This window comes from Anastrepha obliqua, chromosome 1, assembly GCF_027943255.1.
Source record: "Anastrepha obliqua isolate idAnaObli1 chromosome 1, idAnaObli1_1.0, whole genome shotgun sequence".
NCBI classification, from domain to species: domain Eukaryota; kingdom Metazoa; phylum Arthropoda; class Insecta; order Diptera; family Tephritidae; genus Anastrepha; species Anastrepha obliqua.
In genome coordinates, this window is record NC_072892.1 from 109,232,971 (window position 1) to 109,253,477 (window position 20,507).

General features: G+C 37.5%; 1 protein-coding gene across 1 annotated transcript in view; it reads left to right on the forward strand.

Annotated features, from left to right (window-relative positions):
- The window catches only part of LOC129235694 (rho GTPase-activating protein 100F), a 71,687-nt gene that overhangs the window by 47,008 nt on the left and 4,172 nt on the right, over positions 1-20,507 (forward strand). The window contains exons 2-10 of the mRNA XM_054869683.1: positions 1,478-1,765; positions 4,150-4,272; positions 4,351-4,488; positions 4,555-4,828; positions 4,894-5,936; positions 6,015-7,140; positions 7,204-7,283; positions 7,345-7,675; positions 8,236-8,486. Coding sequence (XP_054725658.1) covers positions 1,478-1,765; positions 4,150-4,272; positions 4,351-4,488; positions 4,555-4,828; positions 4,894-5,936; positions 6,015-7,140; positions 7,204-7,283; positions 7,345-7,675; positions 8,236-8,486 — 3,654 coding nt within the window. The remainder of the gene's footprint in view (positions 1-1,477; positions 1,766-4,149; positions 4,273-4,350; positions 4,489-4,554; positions 4,829-4,893; positions 5,937-6,014; positions 7,141-7,203; positions 7,284-7,344; positions 7,676-8,235; positions 8,487-20,507) is intronic.

Genomic DNA, 20,507 nt, shown 5'->3' on the forward strand with positions numbered 1-20,507 from the left:
GTTTTAGATTCTTTCATCACACTTCTTTACTCAAGGATTTCTAGTAAATTCTGTTACATATATCGAGGTTCTAGAAACAGTAATGAAATCATGGATTAATAGTGCACGCGCTGATTTCCATAAATCTTTCAACAAACCTCTGCTCCTGCACACAAAGCGATGGCGGCACAAGATTGGATGGCTGAAAATTTCCATGACCATATAACACCGAATTATGGCCCCTTATTTCGAGACCTCAATCTCCTGGATTTCTAGATATGGGGCATAGTTGAGCTCCAAACCAATAAGCATCCTCATAACACCATTTCTTCTCTGAAGGCTGATATCAATATCGTTATGATCCATATGAACAAGGAGCATTTGTTTGGAGCATACAATTGTTTCCAAGCGGGGATGTACCCTCCTTAAGCTAATGAAAATTTTATTGAATGATTCTAGTTTTTTTCCTAATTCCATCCACTTTTCCATCGTACACGGTTATGAACAGTTGTTTTTGCGCCATCCCATGTGAGGGAGTCATCTGCTAGCTCGCTCAACGTCGACCTTCTCAAAGTATATATTCATTGGCCCACCGTGACCTCTACTACCTTGCGGGTTCCAGTACATTGCCATTTTCGTGATGCTATCTGGTGGCGTGTGATCTATCCATCGCCACTTTCTGCTTTTTATTTGCCAAAGAATGGGTTCCTCGTTCGTTGATCTCCACAACGCGTCGTTACAGTTGATGCGGAGGCATTTGTTGACGAAAGCGACCTCTATGTGATGGTGTTAGAGACCAGCCATGTTTTGCTTCCGTAAAAAAATACTGACTTCACATATGAACTGAAACTGCAGCTTAGAGCACCTGGAGATTTTATAGATATACATATAGTATAATAAGTTAATGTTACGTAAAAAATTCGTCAAGTTTCATTAAATTTTGTTCAAAAGAAAAGCTAATTAGTTTTTCTCTCAAGTTGTCCTCAAATACCGCACGCACTATATATAACAGGTGCTTGTTTTTAGTGAAGTGTAAACATATCTTTAAGTTTATCGTCATTAAACCACTTATTTTACTAGCGAAGGGTGAGAGATTATCCGAAATTCTTGTTATCTTGACACTAAGTGGCTAAGTGAGAGGCACTTAGCATTTTCATTAAATATCTTCCCTCAGTATCACAGCAAGAATCAAACTTAAAGAAAATATCCAAATATAAAAAATTACTGCGAAATAGGCGATATGTTGTCCAAACTGTGTATTTATTCAAAAAGGCTTAAAACACCATGGCGGCATCTGATAATCGGAAAAGTCGCACGCGTTTATCAAGAAGCCAATGCACCCGTAAAGCAAGCCAGTTTTGAACAGAATTTTTTTATTATATGGTATATATTCCAGTTCTTTTTTTGAACATTTTGAAATCCATTTCTTTCAAATCTGATCAAAATAATATTTATTTACTTACTAATTTTCACTTCTATTTTCTTAATCTAATTTTAGGAAAATGGAAGATCAGTTCCTGATGTTACCGCCAGCCCTGGTCGTGCGCCTCCGGGCCCCTTGCCGGCGAATCAGATGCAATCGTTGGCCAATCAGCAGCAACAACAGCCCCAACACCATCAACAACAACAACATCAACAACAGCAACAACAACAACGACCTGGAGGCAAGGAACCGGTGTTGCTGCAGGGTGATTTTCGCAAGGTATCGGGCATCAGTTCGGAGATCTTTCGGCAGATAGAAGCAGTCGAAAATGATCACGATCCGAACACGGCAGCCGCTTTGGAGGTGAGCTTGAGAGAGAAACGTCACAACAAAAAAATAAAAAGTGACAAAACCGGTGATTAGCTTAGGGGGAATGGGGGAATCGAGTGGAGCGGGAGTATTTATGACCCACTCAAGCCAACGAGCGATATGAGTGTTCGTACATGCGTACGAGAGCCGTTTGAAAAGTCCGTGAAAAAATAGAAATTACTTAATTGTTTGGTGTAAACCTTTTTTTATGTTTCGCCATAGGCTTATACACTCTAGGCTTATACACTTCGTTCACACTGTTCTAGTTGTTTTATCCCTTCCGAATAATAATATTTGTTCAAGTCTGAAAAATAGCCATTCGTTTTTGCTATCACCTCCTCTTTGAATAAAATCTTTTTCCCGCCAGCCATTTCTTCAACTTATCCGAGAGGTCCAAGGGAGCCAATTCGGTAGAGAAGGGTGGATTTGAAAAAAGTTGGAACTCTATTTCCATTAATTTTGCGACCACAACTGCTGAGGTGTAAGCTGGCATGTTTCCGTGATGGAAAATCATTTGACTTCTTGACATTTGACTTTGTGTGCGTTATTCCAAGAGATGCTACTAACTAAACATAACTTCGATACACGTCAGTAGTGCCATCTCTCTGACTTTGCACGAACTTTTCAAACGATCCTCCGATATAATACAAGGTGAAGTCCAGAAGAGACAAGACTGGCGTCATAAAAATGTTTTTGATGGCGTCATCGTTTTAATGAGTTAGTGCATTGGAAGTTACACCCCTAGCTGACTTCCAGTGAAAGCTTGGTGACATTCGATTCAGTGCAAGCGAAGTTATTGCGTCCAAAGTGTCAGTATGTTTGTGTTATCGGTACAAAAATGAGTTTCGGACAAAGAGCTAATATCAAATTTTGTTTTAAAATCGGTAAAACGTTCACCGAAACATTTGAATTGATTAAAAAGTTTATTACTGATGATTGTCTATCTCGTGCCAGAGTTCATGAGTGGTTTACACGTTTCAGAGATGGTTTTGAGGACATAAATGAGTAATAAATAATCACTAATCACCGAAAACTCAATTGAAATTGTTTGCCAATTCATCAAAAATGAACCGAAATCATCGTTAAATCCATGGATTCGATCAAATATCAATATCTTGCCATTAATGCAATTTTCCATATTGGCATTTTGAAGCGTTTATTGCATCGCATTCGTCGAATTCGCCCCGAATACCGCAAAGGAGGAAGCTGACGCTTATTGCATGATAATGCACCCTTTCATCGATCCACTCTTGTGACTGATTTTTTGACTAGAAATCACATTCTAACCATCAATCACCCACCGTGTTCGTCTGAAATGGCTTCCTGTGACTTCAGCCTATTCGGAAAATTGCACTTGGCCATGAAAGGAAAATGTTTTGCGTCCAAAAAGCTTGTACTGACATCCTGAAGCACATTGCGGTCAATGACTTGAAACACTCTTTCGAAAAGCTTTTAGATGACGCAAAACAGTGTATCGAGGCCAGAGGGGACTATTTTTATCAGAACAAAACTCCTGTCGTTTCTATTTTAGCTCAGCCTTGCTTATTTTGCACTTCACCGTTAAGTAGTTACACTATTTAAGTTCTTTTAAGCCAGCCTCAACTTGGCTTTACCCTATTAAAGTCGTACACCGGTTTTCAAAAAAGTCAGCACTTTCGCTTTCTTTGGAACACTTTGCCGTGCTATTGCAAGATAAGTTAATTTATAAGGATTTTGCTGTTGACCACGATGGAGAACTAGTTCTGACACTCTGACCTGATCCCATGCGTCTTCTTTGAAAGCTTTATTTTAGTACTCTTGAGAACAAAAGTCAAAGTCTTTAAATCCATGGCTGTTAGGACCTCAGACTTTTTACTCTTACTCTTACACTTTTTACCCTTAATTAGCTAGCATTTCATAGCCGAAAGCCTTACATCTTAGTAACGCTTGAGACCAATTTACCGCATATATTATATAATGTAATGAGACATACTTTTATTTTATCTGGAGCCACACTTATCCGTAGATAATTCATTAACCACCGGCGCTCGCTTTGCGGATTGGATGCAGTTCATGTCTGTTTTTTTTAGTTTTTATAGTTTTTCGAAGTACAATATTTGCTTTATTTCTGTCAATAGTCAACTTTTCTAAACTTTTTCGTTAAATTGGCATTAGAGTCGATTCAAAAGCTGTATATGAACGACCCTTACACTTTTTTTAAATAACTTCAAACTATTCGAATACAGAAACATATTTGCCTATGACTGTTAAATTCTATAGTAGTTATGTAACTGAGTAGTAGCTAAGTATATTAGTACATATATTAGTAAAGTGGGCCTGGGCACTTAATTACTGTTAACTTTATCAATTTTATGAAATTCATTGCAATCACTTTTCAGGCGGTTGAGAGGAGGGGTGAAATGATTGTTCGTATTCTGGAACCCCGATGTATCGGTGGCAAACAAGCCGTGGAGGCAGCTCATAAATTGATGTCTAAGGGAGATGCCCGACACACAGTACAGGTGAGATGAATATCCCGAAAGCGAGTCACAATTCTAGATCCTGTGCATATAACAATAATTAAAATTCCTAATTTGCAGCTTGTTGAGATAGTTAAGCGTCCAGGACAAACTTTGGGCTTATACATACGCGAGGGCAATGGAGCTGATCGTACCGATGGTGTTTTCATTTCTAGAATAGCTTTGGAGTCTGCGGTCTATAATAGCGGCTGCCTGAGGGTTAGTTAGCTTTATAAGGAAGTAGATTTAATGCTATTTTGGTAATCCGCATCACAATTTTTTTAGGTGGGCGATGAGATCCTGGCCGTTAATTTGGTTGACGTAACTCACATGTCATTGGATGATGTCGTAATTATTATGTCAATTCCCCGGCGTTTGGTGTTGGCAATACGCCAAAGACGCGACAGTCGCAGCACTGGATCTCCGGGACCGCCAACGTTATCGCGACCAGAACAAAAGCCACCGCCAGTAGTCGTTATCAAACGTGATCTCAGAGATGAAGACTTAGATGAGACAGATCGCATGCCAAGATCCCGATCATCACGCGAAAGACGTACAGGTATTTCGAAATCATCGCCAGTAATATTTTACTGACTTTCTCTTTTCTGCTTTCTTATATTCCAGGAGATGGCAGAGAAATGACAGAGTCCCGCTCGCGCCTCGGCTTGGGTCTCAATAACTACAGCCCACAGTCTGAGCAATTGGACATGTATTACAATACACGTGCTGGCGTGAGTGCGATGAACGAACCTCCAAGTTGGGGCTATAAGCCACCGCCACCACCATCGGTCATCACGGAACAGCCTAAGGGGCATGCTTTTGCTCCTTCGCATGCGTATTATCAAAATGCTGGTACACTGGAGAGTTTGGCCGAGAAGGTACACGCTTTCTATCCGAGTGGACCATCTAGGCGTATGTCGACTGGCACCGGTGTTGGTTTAGCGCAGCAGCATGCGCGCTTTCCACGCTCTGGATCAGATCAACATTTACCACGTGTGGAATATACAGATTATTCGAACTCCTTGGGTCGACATTCCTTATTGCGTTCTAGTTTGAAACCGGGTACCGGTGCGGCACCTATAGCAGTTGGAGGAACTCTGGGACGCTATGGGCGCTATGAACCACCGCGTCAATCCTCAAAATATGCACCACCAAATATAGGCGCACAATCGCTTACTCGCCGCTCGCGACCGAATCTGGACTATTCCAGTGACACGGAAGCAACTATAGGACCCAGACCAAGTTACTACTACTATAATAGACCTGCTGTGGGTAGCATGCCACGCGGCACCAGCACAGCAGGTGTGGGTGGAGCCGGGTTACTTGGAGTTGGGCCAGATATGGCGAAATTCAATTCACTGCCACGTGAACGTCCGGGCGTGCGTCTACAGGGTATACGTACACGCATCGGCGATCGCATTATGGATGAGAGTGACGGTAATATATCAGCACCGGAATTCAATGCTCGTCGCGACCGTGATCTGAGATCACGAATTACGGCGAGCCCTTCAATTTTCACTTCGGACGAGTACCGAGCGTGGTTGAGGCGAGCACCCAGTAGTTCAGCTATAGCGGAGCAAATGCGTATGACGCGAGATCTGCTAAGCCAGCCTCGATCACACCGATTTTCATGTAGCGCCGAGAATATACACGATGCACTGAAAAATGTAAATTGGCGTGATTTATTAGTATTTATTTGAAAAAATTATCACTTATTAATTTACCTTGTCTATTTATTGCTACAGACTGAAAGCATTTACTCCAGTCGAACGGGAATACTCGGAACTGGTACATTGGATCGACACCTCGGCATGCCACGCCCCATTTCAGCATTACCAGTCCGTTCGATGTCATCGCAGCACATTGGGGGCCCATCATCGATACGTTCGCCAAGTATACGGCGCATGCGGCAGCTGCTCGAACTTTCCGCAGGACCGGCTAGTCCAAGCGGTAGCATTATGAGCACTGGTGGCCATCAAAGTCCGGCGCCGACGCCTAGTGCCACACTACCCAGAACGCACAGACAAATTGATATTAATCCAGCGGAGTTTGCCAAGTACAAACTCGACAAACCGATAGTCGATATTGGTGGTATATCGGGCATGTTGTGGATCCATTTGCTTGCGGGCCGTGGTTTACGTTCGGCACCCGAACTAGGCGCACAGCACGTCGGGGGCCCACATCATGCAGCGCAATCTCAGACACGTGATCTATATTGTGTGATCGAATGCGATCGTGTGCATAAAGCACGCACAGTGGTGCGATCCGGTGATCTCCAATTCGACTGGGACGAGTCTTTCGAGTTGGACTTGGTTGGCAATAAACAGCTGGATGTATTAGTTTACTCGTGGGATCCACAACATCGTCACAAGTTATGTTATCGCGGCGCCATCTCACTTTCCATTCTGCGACAATCACCGCTCCATCAGTTAGCGTTGAAGGTGGAACCACGTGGCACTATTTACATACGAATGCGTCATACAGATCCCATTACCTTGTATCGAAGGCGCGGTTTGCCTAGTCTAAGGGCTGGATATCCCATATTGTTCGGCGCTGATTTAGAGACAGTGGTGAATCGTGAATCTAAGGGTGCTCCTGGAAGTGCACCTGTGCCAATTGTTCTGCGACGTTGTGTAGAGGAGGTTGAGCGACGTGGGCTGGACATAATTGGTCTATACCGTTTGTGTGGTTCAGCAACGAAAAAGCGTCTGCTACGAGAGGCGTTTGAGCGCAATAGTCGTGCCGTGGAATTGAGCCCCGAACATGTTCCTGATATTAATGTTATAACCGGCGTGCTCAAGGACTACCTAAGAGAGTTGCCGGAACCGCTGTTTACGCGATGTCTCTTCCAGATGACTGTCGATGCTTTAGGTCGGTTAAAATTGCGCTCAGGTTAAATAAAGAGCTGCTAATAACTTTGTTTACTACTTTCAGCTGTTTGCCTGCCAGACGACCCTGAGGGCAATGCAAAACTAATGCTCAGCATACTAGATTGCCTACCCAGGGCAAATAGGGTGAGATAAGCAACAAATACTTTTTTATTGTTGCACTTAAATTTAAAATGTAATTTTACAGGCCACCTTAGTATTCCTGCTCGATCACTTGTCGCTCGTTGTATCCAATTCTGAGCGGAATAAGATGTCAGCTCAAGCTTTGGCCACCGTTATGGGTCCTCCATTGATGCTACACGCCGCTAATGCTCAGCCGGGTTCGGAAATCGATCATGCCCAACCAATTGCCGTGCTGAAATATCTACTGCAGATTTGGCCACAGCCGCAAGCGCAGCATCTCCAGGCGCCCACTGGCGGCATCGGTAGTGCGGCTGGCTTAATGGGCAGCATGGTCGGTGTGGGCGGTGGTTTGGCGGGTGCGGGCAGTATGAGCAACATGGCGGGCGCTGTTTCAGGTAACGTAATTATATTAGGCCTTTGAGGTTGCAACTCCTATCATGCTGTTTAGTTTTGACTCATCAGCGCTTTACTATGAAACATAGCAAAAATCTAGAGGCACTAATTCGAAATAAATCCCACAATCGTAAATGCATTACAGACGGCCTCCCAGCCGGTGAAACTTTTTGGTAAAGTTAAACAAGAAAAAAAAAGAAAATACTTTTATAAGTTTCCTCGACAACTCACTTCATTGCGCAAGCAAAAGCAAACTTCACTTCATTTGTAACAAAACAACTTAAATTATTAGGATTCATAAAAGCAAAGATACATACCCATATATTTTCTTATGCTTCCACATCATCATCAATTTGTTTTTTTTAGATCATTTAATTGATCGATATGTATTCATAATGAATAATTTTCTACATCCTTAATTCCAAATGCTGTGAGTAAACTTCTATTCAATAGATATATAAATAGCAAAAATGGGAAAGAACCGAAATGGGATATAATCCCCTTTAACAATTAACTTTACGTTCAAATTAATATTGATTAATACAGAGTCCTATGTAGACAGGTCGGCGCGGCGAGTCAACAGGGCAGCGTGGAAGCAAAGTCAGTGCGTTGCAAGCGGACAGACAACTTCTACTGCAGCAGCAGCAGCAGCTCATGGCGGCGGGCAATCTTCTACGCTCGTCCACTTCGGTAACCAACATACTCTCACAAGGCCATCATCCGCTCTCAGCCACAGTCAACAGTCATCTGTATCAATCAGTAGTGGGTCAGTTAGCTCAATCGCCTCGAGCCTTGCAACAAGCGGTGCAACAGGTAAAAATGCCACAACAACGACAACAACAACAACAACAACAAACAGACAAGTACAACAGTAACAACAGTACAGCCAATAACTCAACTAACAAAAGCGTTAGCAAGTGAAAAACACAGTTTATCTTCAAATTTTATTTAAATAACTGATGTGTTGAGTTATGTTACAGTGCATTAGGATGGGTCGTTATAATCAGAAACTAGATATTTGGCTAGATGTTTTGGCAGTGTTAGATGTGGTGAATAAATGGTCCGAGAGGTTCACAAATAGGGTTATTAAATATGAATGTTTTAAGAAAACGATACAAAATAATATTCAATAGCTTCCAAATCTTCCGTTATTTAATGTAACTGATACTAGTCGTAGTGGCATTGAATTTACGAGTGACTGAAGGGCACTAAGGACGATTTTCGCCCATTCTTCTTTGAATAACTTTTTTAAGGTGCAGTAGACTGTTAAACTGGCATCCGCCTTTATAAAATTGCTCGCTAAGAGTGCGCTAGAGGTTCTCCATGGGATTTAGGTCAGGACTAACTACGGGCCACTTTAGCACAGGAATATTTTTCGACGAGAAAAACTCCTTTGTACGCTTAGCGTTGTGGATTGGAGCATTGTTTGATGTATTGATATGCCCAAGACTCACCGCGAAATTCTTTAGCAAAATTTATGTGTGTAATGTAATTTTTTATGTTAATCTTATGGGAAATAAAACAAGTTGGAGTCTTTCCACGGTAGTTAAAAACACTCCGGGTCGTGACGCGTTTGTCGTGACTCGCCAATATCTCGCCAATACTTTTGACAACCTAGAGGCCCATTGAGAAGACATTTTTTCCATCGCTAAAAACGATAGATTGCCATTTGTTATCCCAGAACTTAGGACTATCGGTGAATTCGGGTCTAGCTGCTCTGGGGTGTGGTGTAAGCTTCGGTCTATTTAGCTTTAAAATGAAATATTCCCTCAAATTTGTAGCATTGAGAGAAAGTTATTTTGGTCAGCGCTAATGTTTTTATTGATAGCCAACTATCTTATTTTTCGCTTACACCTGTCGTTAATCTTAGGCTTTGGGCCAGTTCTTCTAATTTTTATATATCCATCACGATTTTTCAAAAAGTGGTGGATGGTATTTTTATTTCAATTTGATTTTAGTGTTATATTACCAACTGAAACTCCCGATTCACTATAAGCTAGAATACTAGTGCGCTCCTCGGTAGATAGCTGCTTTCCGCTTGCCAGAGTGTCTCGAAAAATTATTTATTTGTAAATGGAAACTACTGAACTTACTTTAAGGAATCTTTTAAATTGTGAAATGTATTGAGAATATCACGCAATTCCCACAACAAGAAATAAAATCGTATCGAAACACTTTTCCCTTGTAACTATTTCCATCAAGAATCTGAAATTTCAAGCAACATCCAAACGTAAAGGGACTTGAAGCAAAAGGCAAAATAATTTAAAACTGCTCCCATATAGCTATTTCGCTTTGTGTATAAAAACTCATACAATGCAGTTTATTGCAATCAAATTGTTCAAATAGTTTCTAATTATGGCGCTCGCACTTCTAGACTGTAATTTCTAGCCTCACACACACACCCTGCGAAATATTTATAAAGCCACCCATCCATCTACTTAGAAATATTGTACAATGAAGGTATATTTAAGTAGGTTGGCTGTATTGATGCTTGTGTTTTATTAACAGTTCAGCGTATTTTACATTTTTCCTTAAAACTATAATAGTTTAATTTCGACAGACAGGAGGAAAATAACCAGAATGAAATATATAAACCCACTTTATGTGTTTAACTTTAAATGCATACTTTTTTCTTATTTAGTAATCTGTATGTCCTAATTTTTTTTTTCTTTTTATTTAGGCTTCTAAGCGACTTTGCCTTGAATTAATTAGAAAATGAACCAGGGTCTGATCAACTTTCCTTTAGAGCATTTTCTCTATGGGTTGCGCTGGGTATTAAATTTTCATATAATTTTATTTAGCACTTAGAAATCTTTAATTCGGGAATTAGGAAATAAAAAACAATTTCACCTCACTCGCTGTTCATTACGATTGATTATGTTACAAAAAACTAGTTAACTCCACATCTACAGCTTCTACAGATTATGTTAAAAAAAAAAACACTGATTAAAAAAAATGTCAGGCGGAGCCACCAAATTGCTGAAGTATATCTGTAACTCACAACTGTATGGAATAGACATAAAACAGGGAAACAATTGTTTAGTGTGAAATGTCACCTTGACAACGAGCCAAAACCGTAAATTGTTTGATCGATACTTTACGAGATATCGATCACTACAGCCATGAACCGAGAAAATAATAGGCTTTTTTGCCACAAAATGAAAACATGTTTTAATATTCAAAGACAGACGCGACTTCATGCACCAGTGATGAAGATTATTCAGGTCGAGTTGAAGCTTTTGCGTATCTACTGTGTCCTTAACAGATGACAAAATTTTTAAATCATATGCGAAGAGCAAACAATTTCAAAAGGGAAAAACATTTGCTTATGTCATTTATTACAAACATTACAAAAATTGAGACTTAATCAAACCAAAGTACATACATACATACATACATGTAAACATACATTTATAAATTTTCAACTTTCTACTAATCCTGTTGGCCGTTTGTGAACTTGTTCGTTACTAAACTTCACTAATTGTTTTATTGATAATTCTAATTCTAACATAATTCTAATTCTAATTTTAATTCTAATTCTAATTCTGATTATCATTGAATTGAATTGAGTTGAATTTCATTCTCATTTCTTGCTGTAAACGTCAGTGTGAAAATAAATGATTTTTCGCTTTTTTAAATGAGTAACAACTTTACAATCATAAAATATTTAAGTCTACTCATATATAATATATACATTCATATATATATATTTGTTTTTTTAAAGCAAAAATAATACTAAATGAAATTGTTGTTGTTTGTAATTAATAATTATCTACATACATAAATATATAAAACATAAACTGCGTGAGTACAAATGAGAGAGGCGTAGAGTAAAATATTTGATGTGAACACTTGCAATCGATGTATGTATGTGATATTATAATACTACATGCATACATACATATATAACTATTATATGCGCATACGTACTCGTACATATATACATATGTACGTCTGAAGCTGATGTGGTAAATAATGTACCTTTGATGTCGGATATTAGCATGATTGGCCCACTACTGGTAATATGTATACATACAAGCATTAATATATGTACATACATACTTAGTTCTATTGCGTTTCCTATCCATACATACACACATCTATAGTTACATATATATTTATAAATATAAATATATATATATATATATATATATAAATATAAATATATATATATATATATGGAATATCGTCACCGATATATAAAGTCATCGTTCATACGCTCTTTTATACCTAAACAAATGCATTCATACAAATAAGTCCCTTGTAATTTTATCTGTTGCAGCGTTTCCTCACTCATGCAAACTACTTACATATACATATAGTAAATATGGCTGTCTAAGTCCAAATAAATATGCTTACATACATACATATGTGTATATCCGCTCCAAAATACGGTGTGCATCTGTACCTATACATTCATACATACATATATACATACGCATACTCTTTCACTAAAGCAAGCATGCAAATTCTGTAAATGTGCTACAATCTATATCAATATCTCCACATACATATGCAAATCCCTATAGACACACACATGCAAGTATGGACTTGAAAAATTCCCAAAGCTGTAAAGTTTCATCTATTTCGTTATCAGCTTTAACTTCCTCGCAGGGAAGAAAAGTCAAAAATACGAGTGTTCTAAAATATTGCTATAATTTCCGTGCTTCTAATATGGCAAATGCATACGCACATACATACATATTTGCGATGTAAATGTTTAAATTTTTATTATTTCGGGACGTTCGGGATCCCGTTATTTCCATATCAGGACTCTGGGACTAGCACCGGTATTTAGATATGCATTATTTTACAACAACTTAACTCGAAAAAAATTGTATCAATATTGTTTGATTAATTCTCCTATTATATAATAAATAGTACAGTAGGTTCTGTTTTTATGCGGTAGATACGTTCCGCAAGAAACAGCATAAAAAAAGCTACTAGTTCTATAGTAAAACTATAGATACGTTTCAAATGCTAAAACCGCATAAATCTGAAATAATGTAATAAAATCGCATAAAAAAGGGCACTAGTCCCATATTATAACTATAGATACGTTTCATAGACCGCATGAATCTGAAATAATTAAATAAAATCGCATAAACAAAATATTGTATTTTTGAAAATTATATCTTTATTTAAGAAACGTCAGAATCGAAAAATAAATTTAAGTCAGAAATAAAATCAGACAATACCCACATGTTGCGCGTTCGTTTAGGATTTGGCGTAAAATCACTTTCGTCGCTTGAGGAAATGTACACGTCTGATCTAGATAGTTATGCAGGCGGTTCCATACTTGTAGGGTTAGCATTTCTGATGTAATCTGTGATGAGTTTTTGCTTAGCTGGCTTAGAATCTTGTTTATATGTACAATTCCCGATAGGTCGACATGCATTTTGTAATTAAAAAAAAAACCGCACCATTTCAAAACCGCATAAAAAAAAGCCGCATAAAAACAGAACCTACTGTAAATAGATGGGTTTTTTGTGTACTTAATCCTGCCAGAAGTTCTGTTACTAGTAAAGTCCGTTATATAAAGGGGTTTCCAATAAGAAGAGTTATTTTGATATTCCAAGAAAAACGCTATTTTTTAATATAAATGATTGGATGTTTATTTCATTATAAAGAGGAAGGTATGCCGTTAATAGTGGAAAATAACATCAGGTAAATGACCACCACGACCACGCTTACAGGACAATATCCTCTTCATGAACTTTTCCATAACCGAATTGCAAAGTGGCTGCCCTATGTCCTCGATAGCCTCACGAATTCCATCTTTGAATCGACTCTAGCCTATTTGCGTAGACCTTCTCTTTCACGTCCAAAGAAAAAGTCACAAGGTGTTAAATCACAAGATCTCGGTGGCCAATTGTGATCACCTCTTCGAGAGATAACACTGTCCGGAAACTTTTCCCGTCTTGTCGAAAATAAACGTTGTCCCGATCAATACCATCCAATTCCGGCCATAAAAAATCGTTAATCATCTCTCCTGTTTAACACCTAACACCTGTTAATGGAAAACACTTTCTATAAAATTATAATAATAATAATTATTATTTTTTGATGAAGTTAGTTTTATTTAATCATGGAAACATTAAAAAAAACAAAAATTTTAATTTTCATTCGAAATGGTCAGCATTTGCATTTACAAGCCTTCAGCACGCATTGTTTCCATGGATATTGGCGTGGCTGTTCGAACCAAAGTTTGCTTGAGACTCTCCAGCTTTCTGTAAGGTCTTCGAAAGGCCATGCTTTCTAATTCTGACTACAAACTGTAGTCCAATGGATTCAGATCTGGACTTCCAGACGGCCATTCTTCTGCGGCTATGAACCCAGGAATATTGTTTTTTAGCCACTGCTGGGTGGTTTTTGCCTTACGGGATGGAGCGAAATCTTGCTGGAAGATCTAACACTCTCCATTGAAGAGAGTTCTGCTCAACTGCTCCACCACGCCTTCTAAGACATCCTCCTGGTACACTTTTGCCTCGGTCTTAACCCCTTTTTCGCAGAAATGAAGAGATGTAATGCCTGTACAAGACACTCTCCACAAGACCATTACGGAGGCTGGATGGTGGCCACGCTGTACCCTTCGAACAACAATTTTTGCTTCTTTAGAAGCTTTAGTATAGATTTCATCGTTTTGCTTAATAAAAACTTCTTCTACAGTGAAAATTTTCTCATCCGTGAAAAGAATATTTTCATGGCCTGCGTGCCACCAAAGAAGCTACTTGCATCTGTCAAGTTAAAGCGTTTAAGTTCAGCGACGGAAGTCTTTCATGTGGATATCATCTCTAATTACTTTTGACATGGATCTGGTCGATACATTCATTTCCCTGGACATGATTTTCTGCTTTCTAAGGAGAGTTTAGCGAATTCTTTCTCGAGTTCACTGACTTCTTATTCTTCACTTTAGACGTTTGGGAAAAACGATTGATCGTCCGCTAAAAAACCTTCTCGAAATATTAAGCCTTTCAGCAATCGGTAAATCTCACTTGCACTTTTACCACACTTACGTAATGCAATTACCGCAATGAGATTTTTCCCAGCTCCGCACTCCATTGTTAACAAGCGAAATTTGCCACGAAACTGAGCAAAAATAACGGAAATTTTTTCTACGAATTTCTTCTTGTCGTATGCATTGTAAATTTTGTCACAAAATTCATGGCAAGGCTAAGTATTAGGGCGGGCCGATTTAAAAATCGCTCATTGCTCTGTGAAAACCGTATTCTAGGGATCAATATAAGAAACTTTGCCGAAGGAACCATACATCTAAAACGAATTCTGATGTCCCCCAATTTAAAAATATCACCATTTTTGGCCTTTACATGAAAAAATCAGCTAAATGGCTATGTTTTTTCTTTATTTTTATTTATTTATAATAAAATTTATTATTTATTCATAATAATATCTATTTTTTCTCTTAAGAAATTTATTTAGTCAGAATATATGTAAATGAAAAAATTAATTTAAGTGAGTTATAGAAAAGAAACTAAAAAGTTCGACCCAAATTGGGGGACATCAGAATTCGTTTTAGAGGTATGGTTCCTTCGGCGAAGTTTCTTATTTTGATCCCTAGAATATGATTTTCACAGAGCAATGGGCGATTTTTTTGCCTGCCCACAAATCGATCCGGCCTACTAAGTATACTTCTTTATTTTAAATGAAAAATGTTTCATCAGTTCGTACTACTAGTAAGAAAAATGTTATTATTAATAATAGGTTTTTGATTTTGACACTCAAAGCCGCTAGCTCTGGTCTTCAATTTTAAACTGCAATTAGCGGTGCCATGCCTTAGCCATAACCGTACCCATAGCAATCAGCTTTTCTAATCAAACATATGGGAATTTTTGTGACAAATTGACAGTATTGTCATTAATTGTACTTGAATATCAGCTGTTTATGGTTATGGTATGACTAATCGATATATGCGGTAACGTTGCGGCTGTGGTTATGGAACTATGACTACGGCACCATTAATTGCAGCTTTATAAGTGGTGACACATGAAGCCCGTCCATATCCATAATCCTTGCCAAAACTGCTTCGACGCTTTTGTCCTTTCTACTTTAAAAACAAAAAATCTTAGTTTTGGCTGCTTGGAAGTGATAGGATCGGGCTGATCAGCTTCCTTTTCGTTCTGTTTACGTGATACTAAAGAATCGTGGATTTTCAAGTGTGTGCGCCCGCTTCGTTTGCAAGACTTGATCACATTTTTAATCTTTAGCTGCTTCTTTTTTTTCTTGAGCTACTAAAAAATGTGACCAGTGGGGCACAAAGTCTGTGTAATCTAGTCTGAGCTGAAATGATAAAGCCAGAACTTAATTTTATTATTTATGTGCCTACATATGCATCTAAAGTGGTTGACTATTCACTCACACTATTTTAATATTATGCGACACAGTACGAATATCAATAATTCAGTCAATTGAAGAGATGAACATTCATCTCCGAAAATCCAGTTGATTCTTTCCACAAAATTTTTAATACTGCTTTTTTGCTTCATATGTACATATGTATCCTATGATTTCCTGTTGGACTACAAGAAGTTTTCTCGATTCGGGTTGGATGTACGCCAAAGCTTTTACTTCATTCCAGTTCAAGTTCATGGGGCGGGTTTCCAGTTCAAGAAGTCGTCTCTAGGTATTTGCTGGTCTCCTTTGTTTACGGCTGCCATAAAGGTTCCGGACAATGACAGTTCTTGTTATGTCTCCGCTTTCTCTGCGCAGAACATGGCGAATTCAGCCTCATTTTCTTTTTCATATCTCAATGAACACGTTTTTGAGTTTTACCCCTTAAGTCCACGTTTGATATAAACTTCTGCCAGAATATTTTCAAGATTCTCCCCAGCCAACGATTTATGAAGACTTGCAGTGCATCATTGTCAGCTGTTGAGACATGCCAGGTTTCACATACATACAGCAGGCAGGGCTTCACATTTGAATATTTAAAGATTTTCAGTTTCATGCGCTTTGAAATATGCGAAGCACTTCAAATTGCCTTTTTTGCTATAAAAGCGGATTTTTCTGTCTCCAATTTATGAGCATATCCCGAATAACCGGGTTTCTCGTCCCTAATACATGCACAGTTAAGTTAATGATATAATAGTTTTATATGTTGGCTTATGATAATCAATTTGCGATTTGTGCATTAGTTATGACTCGTCTGGCTTAGGCTCGATACTAACACATTCATCACGGCTACCACCAGGCTAAAATGCTTACTATACCATCATTCCAGCATATTCATATTTTGAAGCGGTTGCATTTTCATTTCCAAAATATGACTCTAGGCATATTTTGATTTCTTAAATGAATTCACGGTTCTCAACTTTAAATAAAATCAATAATTTTATAAAATATGTTGCGTATTTTCCTCCTTATAAAACCAGTGTCGAGGAAAGAGAAAATGCTCTGGACCACTAGTAAAAAAATTGTCAAAAATCAATGTTGTTCTTAGGCCACTTGAAACGTGCACTTTATTATACCAAAAATCAATGGGCTATAAAACTGCATTCCCAGAACTTTTTTCTTAAATTCTGATGGCAAGGTATGAGAGTGTGAAATTTATACATGTACATATAAATTGTAAAAAAATTGCCAAGTAGTCCTTGTGTTAGACTTAACGCAGTGCATTTTTAATGTTAATCATTACGGCTAATCATGCGGCCTAGAAAGCTTTTTTTACCCCTATATCCTGTCGCTAACCTATGTAGACAAGGCACACATCTTCAGAGTTCCAAGTAAGATAGAGCGGCGTTTTTTAACCGCATCTGTAACAGCGATACTTTTCCTAAAAGGAAACAAAACAAAAAATTTAACTAATTTCATTTCATCCCGGTCATTCAGAGACTCCAACGTCTCGCATAGTCAGTATTCTGTCATTTTCGAAAGACCTACCTCTTGCAGATGCAAACGCAGTCGTGGCTACCTTTGCATAATCTTAAGTCTATCTGACTCAATCGATTTATTTCAGACCCAGTAAAGGGTATAAAAAAGAATTTTACTGAGGGAACTACCCATGCATCCCTGCACTGAATATACTTATTAATGTAGTAGCTTTTAAAATCATATCGGCCCCAAGGGCAGAACTAGTGAGCCCCCTCTTGATAGCTCGTTTGAGACCTTGCTTACTGTAAATTCCTCTGTAGCCAGAAACCCCACACAACTGCTCCGTGTTTTTCCTTGTCGAAAGTTGAACCGCATCCGATATTCTCCCAACTTGGATGTGAAAACCCGATTAGGTTAAGACGTGTTTGCCTATCTGACAGTAAATGCGTCTTTTAAAACTTTCCCAACGTTTATGTGGGCGCAAGACAAGAGTGCTAAAACTTCGGCCTGAAATACATTAGTTTGTACATCTATTGCAATGAATAGTTCCATGTACTATCTCCATATATACCAGCTTCGTCTGAGCACATGCTTGGAAGCCATTTATATGAACGAAAATGTACAACAACGCATGCAAAATAAACTCGCGAAAAACCAACTAAAATTTTTAAGCGAATTCAAACTCTAACTTTATTGCTCTAAAATTTAATGGAATTGAATTTTGATCATAATTTTTGAAATTTGGTAATTTTTTGTGAGTTTTGTAAAAATTTGGGACCTTGATTTATAATGTTTTTGCTATATAACGAAATATGTTTTAATAAAAAATTAACGAAAATATTTAGCACGAAAAATATTGCGAATATTGGAAAACGATGCTTTTCAGTTTTAATCCTTGTTAATACTCTCTCCTAACGGACACTTCTCTTAAGCGGACTCTTTTTTCAGTATATATCACAAAGAAATTTTGAAAAAAGTTTCTCTTGAGCGGCCAATCCTCCCATAAGCGGAGACATTTTTTAGTCCCTTAGGTGTACGCTTAAGAGAGAGTACACTGTATATAATTTTGGATGACATTTTTAGGAAGAACTAAAGAACTGGCATAAAAAAACAACTCTCTGTTCATATTATCGGGAAAAAAGGAATGATCTGTGTGTGCAGTAATGTAAATATTTCGCGCTCTATTTGGCACTCTATTTATCCAATCCAGCAGTTTGACTAGATAAATCTATTGCCTTTTTAACTTTATGTCACACATTTTTATTAAATTCAAACATAAAAAAATTACATTATTAAAGCCTTGAGTGTAAATATTTTCCGCTTTGTCTCAAAACATCATAGCCTCTCGTCTTAAAATTTATTTAAAATTATTTACTTTTTAATGTTGAGCATCATTTTTTGAAACTCAGTATTTGTTTTTGCCAAATTCTGCGGATTAACTTGGAACTTGTTACCCGTGGGCTTTTGTTACTACTGAACAAGAATTTTAAGTAAGTCTTTTAAAGTGAAAATATCGGATCCGATATGGTCAATATAGCTTTAGCAAAAAAAAAAACAAATAAAAAATTACCATAACTGATCGATTTCTTGTCTGATTTTCCAACTTATTGGATGATATGCATTTCGTATTTTACAAATCTTGTTTCGTATTTCCATTCAGCGATCCTAAAAGTCTACAAGTAACTAAATTCAAATGAATTCGATGAACTCTAGAACGAACAATACGTCCGCCTTTCAAAATTTGAAAAATTTACTTATAATCCGTACTCAGGTTAAAGGAATCCCGGTGTTCTAGTGCTCGAAAATTTAAGGTATTTTCAGGATTTTTTCTTAAATAGAAAAAATAAAAAACGATATTTAAATTTTTCAGGCTTTTTATTTAACTTCTTTTACATACAAAAATGCCGCTGAAGTTGACCTTCCCGAGAACTCGGACCTGGACGGTGTTGTCCGTTTTGGCTCTTCTATTTTTCTGAAACACAAAAATCAATAAAATTATTAATCAATATGACTGCAGCTATATCCCGATACTAGAATAAAAAAAATTGACAAAATAGCGCGGTTTTGAATTTGACACTCTACAAATCGGGGTTTTTCTTTTCAGTTTTTTAATCAAAATAATACGAAATAATTGAAATAATAGTATGATTCTAGTATGGGCCATAGCCATTGATTTTTTTTTTGGGACAGCACCAGGCCGAAAAACGTCGTTTCGAAATAAATGAGTTTAAAGTTAATGGGAAGTAGAAGCTATAATATTGGGCACTTCCACATGAAAATTTCACAGTATATTCTTAAGACACTAAACTTTCGACGTATCGAAAAAACAAAAAATCGATTTTTCGAAATTTCTGCACCACCGAGTGGCTCAAATTTGATTTGCTCTGTGGCCATGATTCAATAAGAAAAGGGTGTGTAAAGTTTGACAACTTATTATGGAAGTTTCTTAATCCATTTATGCGATTTAGAAGTAAGGCAAAAAAAACATATAATAATTTTATGTATGGTACTTAATTATTCGTATTAGGACCGCCCGTACGTCGAAATTTCGACGTTATTCGACGTTATATAAATACAGAGAGCAAAATTTAATCATACCTTTTTTAGTAGTCATAGAAAAAAGTTAAAACATACAATATATAAATGGATAGCTTATGTTGAAACTTTTTACATGATAAATGTAAATAGATGTAGTAAAATTAAATGTGAAAAATGTCCCATTTTACCTGTATTAAGCGATCCTATATTTGCGTATTTCAAATATCCTATTTTTTTTATTCATGAATTGGAAACATTTAATTTCATGTATTACGGAAAAGAAAAATACTTTTTTTGAAAAAACCATAATAAAAAACAATCATTAATTAATCCATAACCATCATAATTTCTGAATCAAATTTATAATAAATAGTATTGAATCACAATATTTAAGTTTCCAGTTGAAACAACTTGATCTTGAACTTGATCAACTTTTATATCATGATACATATATATAATATCATGATA